The following is an 11,216-nucleotide window of genomic DNA, read 5'->3' on the forward strand; positions in this document are numbered from 1 at the left end:
CATGTCTTGTGCTCCACATAACACTTCCTTTTCAACTACTCTGCATTAATCCTTGCCTCAAGAAATCACCCCAAAGAGGACGCAGTCTGTTTCTGGGATCCCCTAAGAATTTCTCAGCCAAACCCATAAACAAGCCACACCCTGAGTTAGTACACAGAAAAAAATTATAATGAAGGTAGTAGCAGAAATCAATTGAATTTATAATTTTTAAAAAATCCCCATAAAGAAAAGGCTAGGCACAAGAGAATTTTAGTAGTGAACTCAATCAAATCCCACTATAAAATGTAACAGCCACACTGTAAAAAACCTTTTAGGAAAAAAAAACGCTATAAAACTTCTCAACTCTTCTCTAAATCCAGAAGTGTGCTGTCCCCAAAACCCAAGACAGGACATGAAAACTAACAAAACTGAAATCTCATATGTATACAGATGCAAAAATACCAAATATTTTTTAGTTCAATTTCATAAATAAAAATAGAAGACCTATAGAAAAACTATGGTTAGTAACATATTCAGTGATTAAGGATCAACTGTTTCCTCTCTAAGATTGGTCAGATTTCATGGATGTTCTTTCTCACTTCTATTTAACAGTGTCATTTCTAATGTGTCAAGGCACAAAAAGATGTGACGTAAATACGCATTGGACAAGAAGTACAAGTGCCTTATTGGTGGACTACATGGTTTGGGGTATAGAAAATCATTAGGAATGTAGAAAAAGTACTAGAAATAATAAGTGAATTTGGCAAGATCATATTATACAGAGTCAAATTTTTAAAAACTGTTATTTCTCAATACTAGCAACAAAAATTGGAAAAGTAAATTAAGAAGAAAACCATTTCAATGACATCAAAAACCATGAAATCCTTAGGGATGAATCTGACACACTATATTCCAGATCTGTAAAAATAAACAACAACAAAAATCAGAAAGCATTGCTGAGAGAAACCAAAGACCTAAATAAATGGGGATAAACACCATGTTCATGGATTGGGAGATTCAACGTGGCTAAGATACTAATTTTTAATACATTGATCAATGAGTTCAACATAATTCCAATCAAATCCCGGACATCTTTTTTTCCTGAGGGAGGGGAGGGTTTGAAAAACTGATTCTAAGATTCATATGGAAATATAAAGGACTTAGAAAAATGAAATGATTTTGAATAAGATGAACAAAGCTGTATGAATTCTATTACCTGAATTCAAGACGTCATAAAGCCACAAGATGCAGTGTCATATTGGCCTATTGATAAACATACAGATGGAACAAAATAGAGTCCAGAAACAGATCCATACAAACATAGTCAACTGATCTTTGACAAAGGTGCAAAAGTAATTTAAGGGGAAAAGACAGTTTTTTCAACAAATGATGAGTGAAGAACTTGATATCCATGGGAAAGCAAAATGAACCTGAACCCTTCCTTACTTTATACCATACAGAGAAATTAATTTCAAAAGGATCACAGATGTAACTATAAAGCTTAAACTATGAAAGTCTGGAAGAAAACAAAAGAAAACATCATCATGACCTTGGGTCATGCAAAGATTTCTTAGAATGCAAAAAACATGAATCATAAAAGAAAATAACTTGATAAGTTATACTTCATCAAACTTAAGAACTCCTGCTCTAACCCTCCTACACTGCTGGTGGGAGTGTAAATTAGTTCAACCATTGTGGAAAGCAGTATGGAGGTTCCTCAAAAAACTCAAAATAGAAATATCATTTGACCCAGGAATTCCACTCCTAGGAATTTACCCTAAGAATGCAGGAGCCCAGTTTCAAAAAGACATATGCACCCCTATGTTTATTGCAGCACTATTTACAATAGCCAAGAAATGGAAGCAACCTAAGTGTCCATCAGTAGATGAATGGATAAAGAAGATGTGGTACATATACACAATGGAGTATTATTCAGCCATAAGAAAACAAATCCTACCATTCGCAACAACATGGATGGAGCTAGAGGGTATTATGCTCAGTGAAATAAGCCAAGTGGAGAAGGACAAGTACCAAATGATTTCACTCATATGTGGAGTATAAGAACAAAGAAAAACTGAAGGAACAAAACAGCAGCAGACTCACAGAACCCAAGAATGGACTAACAGTTACCAAAGGGAAAGGGACTGGGGAGGATGGGTGGGAAGGGAGGTATAAGGGGGGAAAAGGGACATTACGATTAGCATGTATAATGTGGGGGGGGGGCACGGGGAGGGCTGTGCAACACAGAGAAGACAAGTAGTGATTCTATAGCATCTTACTACGCTGATGGACAGTGTCTGTAATGGGGTATGTGGGGGGGACTTGATGGGGGGAGTCTAGTAACCATAATGTTGCTCATATAATTGTAGATTAATGATACCAAAGAAAAAAAGAAAAAAGAAAAAAGAACTCCTGCTCTTTAAGAGAAGCCATTAAAAAAATGAAAAGACCAGTTACAACTAGAAGAAAATATTGTCAAGTCATATAACCAACACTTCTTTATAAAATATGTAAGGAAATCATAATACTAAAGCAATCTGATTAAAAGATGGAAAAAATACCTTTAACACATACTTCACAAAAAAATGTTCAAGAATGGCCAGTAAGCTCATGGCAAAGCACTTAAAATTCCAGAATCATTCAGAAAAGCAAATGAAAGCAATAGTGAGATACTGCAATACACTCACTTAGAAGAGCTAAAATAAAAACTTGTTTTATCAAATGTGGCAAGGATGCAGAGCATGTGACACTCCCCTACATTGCTGATGGGAATGTAAAATGGTACAGACACTTCGGAAAATAGTTTGACAGTTTCCTATGAAAAATATAACCAAGCTGTTCCACTCCTACGTATTTACCTGCTGGAATGAAAACATATATTTACACAAAGATTTGTACACAAACATTCATAGCAGCTTTGTAGTAAGATTCTGATTGGAAGCAATCTAGATGTCTATCAGTAGGTTAGTGGGTAAATAAATTCTGTTGTATTCACACCATTCAGTACCACTCAGCAATGAAAAAGAATGAAATACTGCTAAATGCAACAGTGTGGGTGAAGATCAAACATATTCTCCTGAGTAAAAGAAACTAGACACGAAAAGTACATATGTTATTATTCAATCTAGATAACATTTTGGAATGACGAACCTAGTCTATAGGAATAGGAAAGTAACCCCACGGCTGCCTCATCAAGGGAAGCAGGGATTAACTGGGAAGAGGAGGAAATGTTTAGGGTAATGAAAATGCTTTATATTTTGATTGTAGTGGCAGTTACATAAACATGTGCCTTTGTCTTTGAACTGTACTCTTATTTTTTATTGAGTTTGACATACTTTATATTAGTTTCAGGTGTACAACATAATTATTTGATATTTGTATATATTGGGAAAAGATTACCACAATTAGTCTAGGTCACATCCATAACCACACATAGTTACTTGGCAACTTTCAGATATGCAATACAGTATTATTAACTGCAGTAATCATCATGCTATACATTACATCATCATGACTTATTTATTTTACAACTGGAAGCTTGTACCTTTTGACCCCTTTTATCCATATTGACCCTCCCCGACTTCTGGCAACTGCCAATCTGCTCTCTGTATCAATGAGCTTGGGTTTTTGTTGTCTTGTTTTGTTTTTAGATTCCATGTAAAAATGATACCATATAGTATTCACTTTCTCTGACTTATTTAACTTAGCATAATGCCTTCAAGGTCCATGTCACAAATGGCAAGATTTCATTCTTTTTATGGCTGAATAATATTCCACTTTATATGTGAAATAGAGGTATCCTATTTTCTTTATCCTTTCATCCATCACTGGACACTTAGGTTGCTTCCAGGTCTTGGCTACTGTAAATAATGCAGTAATGAACATAGGAGTGCATGTGGCTTTTCAACTTAGTATTTTTGTTTTCTTCAGAAAAATACCCAGAAGTAGAAATGCTAAATCATATGGTAGTTCTATATTTAATTTTTTAAGGACACTCCATACTGTTCTCCATCATGGGTGTGCCAATTTACATTCCTAGCAACAGTGCACAAGAGTTCTTTTTCTCTACATCCTTGCCAACACATATTCTTTCTGTTTTAATAAAAGCCATCCTAACAGTGTGAAGTGATATCTGATTGTGGTTTTGCTTTGCATTTCCTGGATGATTAGTGATGCCTAGCATCTCTTCATGCGCCTGTTGGCCTCTGTATGTCTTCTTTGGACAATGTCTATTCATATCCTCTGCTGTTTTAATTGGACTGTTTGCTTTTTGGTACTGAGTTACATGAGTTCTTTATATATTTTGGAAATTAACTCCTTATCAGATATATGATTTGCAAATATTTTCCTCTTATTTGGTAGGTTGCTTTTGCATTTTGTTGATGGTTTCCTTTGAGGTACAGAAGCTTTTCAATCTGATGTAGTCCCACTTGAGTATTTTTGTTTTTGTTGCCTTTGCTTTTGGTGTCAAGCCCAAAAAATCATCACCAGGATGCACATCCAGGTGCTTACCTCCTATGTTTTCTTCTAGGAGTTTCATGGTTTCTGGCACTACATTCAAGTCCTCAATCCATTTGGGGTAACTTGTGGATGGTATAAGATAGTGGTCCAGTTTTCCCAACACCGTTTATTGAAGAGACTATACTCTTTAAACGGGCACATTTTATATGTGTAATATAGCTCCACAAATGAAGTTTTAAAAATAATTATTTGACAGAATCATATGAAAAATTGCAGATATTCAGCCAATCTTGACTTATAAAAATATCAACTTTATAGATGGTTCAGTCTCATATATGAATGAAGATATTATTTAGAATTCAAACTGAATTTTTAAAGAAGTTTTTACCATAAGTGATATTGTATCGTAATAGGAAGACTTTTTAAAATGACAAATGTATGCAGCCTTCCTAGAAGAATCACTGCTAGAGAACCTTTATTCTGATGGGTAATTGGAACTGGTAAGAAAAATCATTGAATGCTATTTTTACTATAAAATAAAGTTTTAGGATCTCTTGTATCTACTTTTGATCGACTCTAATGAAGTGTGATATAGCTTCACCTAACACAGATTTCACACAAGAAACACAATATCCTCAAAAAGATGTTGAAAGATGGTTTTTAAAATAATTATAATTGTACAAGTAAAAAATGTTTTTATTTTCTTCTCAATTGAAACTTAGACATAATAATTTCTTAGGATGAAAACCGTCTTTAGAAAACTTCTAAACAAGGGTTATAAAAAGCATTTAAAAATCAAATTCAAGATACCCTCTTTGACATTAAATGAAACAATGTCACTCATCTAATTCAATATCTCATTTTAGAAAAACCTTTTTTGACACAATTACAGCAATGTAATCAATTTCAAAGATGAGCATGAAATTCTTGTTTCTCCTATTGTTTTGTCTTACCTGGGTTTATATTTCTACTTTAGTGTTTATATTTCTACTTTAGAGTAATTAAGAAATTTGTTGGGGTGAAGAAGTCCTTCTGGGAGAAAAAAAACCCATCAAGGTACATTATTACAAAAACAGAATGAAGAATAAAAAGCAGTGAATTGACTGTGAAAACCTGAAAAATCAATGGCAACATAGTCAACCTTCGCTCTTTTTCAGTTTCCTTCTTAATAGTTTCCTTGCTGACATCCAAGAGTTAAATCAATTGTCAAGAAGTGGTTAGTTTCTAAAGGGCAAGCCAGGATGTTAGATAGGTACTGATGTAAAAACACTAGAAGCACTCCAGGTGAAACTGGTCTCCTGGTGGGGCTGTCAGATAAAATAGAGTATGACCAGTTAAATTTGTATTTATTTCAGATACATTTTTTTACTGTATGCCACACGCGATCTTTATTATGCTAAGAAATATTTATTTGAAAATCAAAATTAACTGGGTGTCCTGTATATTTATTTATCTGTCAACCCTATCTCTTGCTCTTGTAATGATTAATTCAGTAAAATAAGAGTTCATAATCCAATAGGGATTTTGTAAACTATACTTAACATATTCCTAAAATTAAAAAGTGATTGGACAAGCAAGTGTAGTTATTTCTCATCTGTCAGTTATGTTGTTGATATTGTTTACTGGATAACAAATGTTACTCAATTGTTGTATGGATAAAAAGTTAAGTAATTAAGTAATAAACTCATTTGTATATAGAGAAATATCCAATACCCCATTACTTTAGTAAAGACTGTAATAATTCTGGACTACATATAGTCCCACTTCCAGAGGACAGAATGGCTTCTCTGAGAAAGGTTGATAGGAACTACATATTAATTACTTTGGAAAATTCCCCATGTATTTTGGCGCACACACACACACACACACACACACACACACACACACACACATGCATGTGCACTCTTTCTGTTGAAACAAAGTTCCCTGTTATTTTTATCTCAATGAACAAATTGCAAGATAACACGCAAGCATGTAGACTTGGTGTTTACTTGGACCATGTCATTCACATTTCCAGCTTGCTGAGTGGTCCTCGTGTTTCCCAGAGGCTCTCACCCCATAAAAGATGATGGATGGGCTGACAGTACCTGCCAGGCTTTGGCTGACACACTGTGAGTTCAGTGCCTGGAAACAATAAAAGAGCAATTTTCTGAAAAATTTGCCTGCAAAAGGACCAGGAACATGAAAGCCTTCTCAGTTTCCCACCCTAAGCCTCTTCTTTTCTCTGAGTCCCGGGAGGGTCTGGGAGGGCTGTCTCCCGTCAGGTTAATTGGGGGTGACATTAAATGTAATCTCTGCACCAGCCGCTGTACTGGCTCAGAGGGGAAGAGCCCTGGGGCGGCAGGCAGAGCCGCCGGGCTCCAGTCTGGCCCGAGTGGAGGCTCTTGTCATGAACAACAGAAGCAAAGGCTGTGGGGGGTTGGGCAGTGTCAGACCTTTTCTCCTGAAAGCTGGAGGAGGTCACGCAGCCACGAGTTGACAAGCGGTGATTCTGGCTCCGTAGCAGCCATGAACCAAGGGAAGGCTCTTCCTCAGTCACGTCCATCAGGGCTGGGCCCGACTGTCTGTAACTCACGCTGGGCATCGCCCACAGCGCTGCGTTCCCAGAGGGCCGGGCCTTCACACTGGATCTCTTTTTGTTACAGGACAAGAGGGGCTGTGCGTACTGGACTCAGTGTCCTGAAGACAGATTCAGGGTAAGGAAGATGGGGCTAAAGTTATATGAGGGGCTACCAATGGGACTTTGGTTTCCCAAGGCAGTTTTGTAACATTAATGAATTAACTTTTTGTAACAGTAATCAACAATTAACCCTGAAGCAGCCTAGATTCAGGATCCCCCGTCCAAATCCACTGCCCATCAGATACTGTTTGATTTAAAATGCATCAAATGGTGACACTTCTGCCTACCACTGCTATTTCTCCTTTGCTGATCAAACAGTCATGTTAGTTCCCTTCCATGTTCACCCAGTAATCCACAACTCTTCTAAATGTTAAATAACTTAAAATAAGGTCTCCAGATGGCCTAAAAAAATAATGCTGGAAAAGTCTCTTTCGGTGGACTTTTTGGCTTTCTTGAGGAAACAGGCTCTACTTCTATTGATTTGTCTTTTCTGTTTGACAGAAGTGGTCGACTTCAGTCCTTCTCTTCGGTACTCTTAGGGCACTTCATGCCAATCAGCAAGTCACGGGATGGCTGTAAGGTATACAAGGTGGCTGAAAAGTTTAAGTCTAGAGAAGATGATGTTCGCAATGGCTTGGTGAGCAGCTACTGTACCTCAGTTTCCTGCCCCTTCTTCACCCTTTCCCTGCGACACCAGGTCCTCACTAGGCGAACCGAATCAAAGACGATGAGCTAGTACATCAGGTCCATTTGTGCTTATTTTTATCCCTAGGTGCCTGCGCACACAGAGTACTCAAATTTCAACACCAACTTTTTCTTCCTGGCCTTTGAATTTCCTTAAAAGAAGTACCCTTTTCTTCCCTCTATTAAAATATTTCTTTTTGACAAAAGGAGAACATGAAATTATATCTTTACTATAACTTCCAAAAAATGCTCATGGCAAAATTAAAGATAAAAATTAGGAGCCTCAGTGAAGTTCACACTCAAAATGGTGATAGAGACAATGAGATGTCACCTCACACCAGTAAGGATCGCCACCATCCAAAAGACAAACAACAAATGCTGGTGAGGATGCGGAGAAAGGTGAATCTTCCTACACTGCTGGTGGGAATGTAAACTAGTTCAACCATTGTGGAAAGCAGTATGGAGGTTCCTCAAAAACCTCAAAACAGAAATACCATTTGACCCAGGAATTCCACTCCTAGGAATTTACCCTAAGAATGCAGGAGCCCAGTTTCAAAAAGACAGATGCGCCCCTATGTTTATCGCGGCACTATTTACAATAGCCAAGATATAGAAGCAACCTAAGTGTCCATCAGTAGATGAATGGATAAAGAAGATGTGGTACATATACACAATGGAATATTATTCAGCCATAAGAAAGAAACAGATCCTACCATTTGCAGCAACATGGATGGAGCTAGAGGGGATTATGCACAGTGAGATAATCCAAGCAGAGAAAGACAAATACCAAATGATGTCACTCATCTGTGGAGTATAAGAACAAAGGAAAAACTGAAGGAACAAAACAGCAACAGACTCACAGAACCCAAGAATGGACTAACAGTTACCAAAGGGAAAGGGACTGGGGAGAGTGGGTGGGAAGGGAGGGATAAGGGGGAAAAAGGGACATTATGATTAGCAGACATAATGGAGGCGGGGGGCACAGGGAGGGCTGTACAACACAGAGAAGACAAGTAGTGATTCTATAGCATCTTACTACGCTGAAGGGCAGTGACTGTAATGGGGTATGTGGGGGGGACTTGATGATGGGGGGAGTCTAGTAACCATTATGTTGTTCATGCAATTGTACATGAATGATAGCAAAATACAAATAAAAAATAAATACAAAAATTAAAAAGTAAGGTTCAGCAATAAAAAAAAATGGTGCAGGAGAGCAGGTGGGAGGGAGGGTCACAGGCGGGAGGGAGGGGAGCAGCCCGGCCCCGAGGAGGGTTGAGATCTCCTGAGACTGGAGAAAACCAACCAGGGAAGCCAGGCACTTTAAAATCACAGATTTCCACCGGGGACGCTGATATTCTTTAATCCCGCACGGTGCCTCAAGGAGTCACAGGACAGTGAAGGCCATGGAGGCCAGGAAAATTAACTCAAAATGTCGCAGCCTTGAAAGCCTCAGCAGGCCCAGTGGCCAAACCATGAGGTGACAGAGGCAGCAGATGCCTTGGGCGGCAGGACCGCAAACAGACCGGAGGTACGGGCCAGAGACGAAGACGTCTCCTGACCCAGGCGGGAACACTCGCCAATCTGCCTTCCTGATGCCGGACCCACACCTCTACCCTTGGCTGAACTACCGGCCCCAAGGCAGCAAAGTGCTGGACACTGTCAAGTTCTCCTTGTGCAGAGCAATAACGGGAAGCCATCTGGAGCCACCCTTCCCAGCCAGCGCTAGAAGTCAGAGGACAGGCTGGCCACCAGGCAGAAGCAGAGGGGACTGCAGAGGCTCTAGCTTGGCGTCAGGAGCTGTGGGAAGCATGGCACAGGAGCACGTGAGCACGGGTCAGCTATTGTGAGGCCCTTCCGGAGGTCGGTGCTGGCTCGGCTACCCGTCTCCTGTCTAACCTTCTTCTGGGCATCACCTCCAGGCCTCGGCTGGCAGCAGTGCTTTCCCGACTGATTGTGATGGTGATTCTCGGTCTAAGTAGATGAGTGAGCATTTCCCTAGATTGCGTCTCATTTTACTAACTTCACTAATTTCTCTGCCTCCTTGCGTTCAATCAATCATTCCACTTCCACTGTGCATGTGATTAACGAGCCATTCACTCCCTCTTCCAGATCTTTAGTGAAGACGTCAGATTCTGACCGGACCTAATACCGGTTCCCATGGCTCAATGCGGGCTTCCCCGAGAGCTCCCTGGGTAGGCATTCCTCACTCTCACACATGTGCTGCATCCTTCCAAACCACTTTTAACCTATTTTGCAAGGAACACTTCCAAAGAGGTTGTAAAATTAATGCTTTCCCAAAGAAGTGCCAATTTTCATAGGATCAGAACACAAGGTCACATGATACAGCACAGTCCACACCGTCCTGCCATCCAGCCCCACTAACCGGAGTGTGTGGGCTCATTATCCATTCATTTTTGTTTAGCTTTTTATGGTTTTCCCGCATGACACTTTTCTATTGATTTTTTTTTCTATTTGTCAGAGGCAGTTGACTGGAGTCCATATCCTTAGGATACTTCAAGTATCCTAAGTACTCTTAGGATATTTCAAGCAAATCAGCAAGTTACAGGATGGCTGTAAGGTGTATAAGGTGGCTGAAAAGTTTAAGTCTAGAGAAGATGATGTTCGCAATGGCTTGGTGAGCAGCTACTGTACCTCAGTTTCCTGCCCCTTCTTCACCCATTCCCTGCGACACCAGGTCCTCACTAGGCGAACCAAATCAAAGACAATGAGCTAGTACATCAGGTCCATTTGTGCTTGTTTTTATTCCTAGGTGCCTGCGTACACAGAGTACTCAAATTTCAACACCAACTTTTTCTTCCTGGCCTTTGAATTTCCTTAAAAGAAGTACCCTTTTCTTCCCTCTATTAAAATATTTCTTTTTGACAAAAGGAGAACATGAAATTATATCTTTACTATAACTTCCAAAAAATGCTCATGGCAAAATTGAAGATAGTTTTTTCTTTATTGTATTATAATTTTGTTTAGTATGATCAGTGCACTATAATCTGTAGCATACTCTTACATAGCCAGATAACAGTAAATGTTTTTTTCAAAGCTGTGAAGAAAAGCAGTGTGTAAAATCTTTGGAGAAATACTTTCTTTCTGCTTGGAATCCACGCTGAAAATGGACCTCCCATTAGCCAGCGGATGTTGCATTTCCTGAGCAACACCATTACATGTTTTCTCTGATATTACTGCTTAATCACTTCATGCCAAATAGCACATGAGTTGTTCAGGTGACTCAAAAACCGTTCTGGAAGGTAAGATGCCACTGGATGTTTGGATGTGCTTCCAGCTTTTCTTTTGGTGAAGATTATTTGATGTTGTACTGTAATATAGTATAGCATAGCATAGCATTGCAGAACAAATATACTGCCTAATAGAGCACTGACTTGGAAGCAGTGTAAGTTCAAATCCTGGCCTTGCCACATGTTAGCTGTACATTCTTGGGAACATTATTTAATTTCATTGA

General features: G+C 39.0%; 1 protein-coding gene across 1 annotated transcript; it reads left to right on the forward strand.

The window, feature by feature from the left end:
- The first annotated feature begins 6,412 nt into the window (after nucleotides 1-6,412).
- LOC130680661 (uncharacterized) lies at nucleotides 6,413-8,264 on the forward strand. Its single transcript, XM_057491728.1, has 2 exons — nucleotides 6,413-7,136; nucleotides 7,562-8,264. Exons 1-2 carry the CDS (start codon nucleotides 6,622-6,624, stop codon nucleotides 7,794-7,796), a joined length of 750 nt encoding a protein of 249 aa, XP_057347711.1. The 5' UTR covers nucleotides 6,413-6,621; the 3' UTR covers nucleotides 7,797-8,264.
- Nucleotides 8,265-11,216: the final 2,952 nt, after the last annotated feature.

Source organism: Manis pentadactyla, chromosome 14 (assembly GCF_030020395.1).
Source record: "Manis pentadactyla isolate mManPen7 chromosome 14, mManPen7.hap1, whole genome shotgun sequence".
NCBI lineage: Eukaryota > Metazoa > Chordata > Mammalia > Pholidota > Manidae > Manis > Manis pentadactyla.

Coding starts and splice junctions, on each gene's coding strand:
- LOC130680661 (XM_057491728.1), top strand. CDS start 6,622: ATGAAAGCCTTCTCAGTTTCCCACCCTAAGCCTCTTCTTTTCTCTGAG. Junction 7,137..7,561: donor GTCCTGAAGACAGATTCAGG/GTAAGGAAGATG, acceptor TCTGTTTGACAG/AAGTGGTCGACTTCAGTCCT.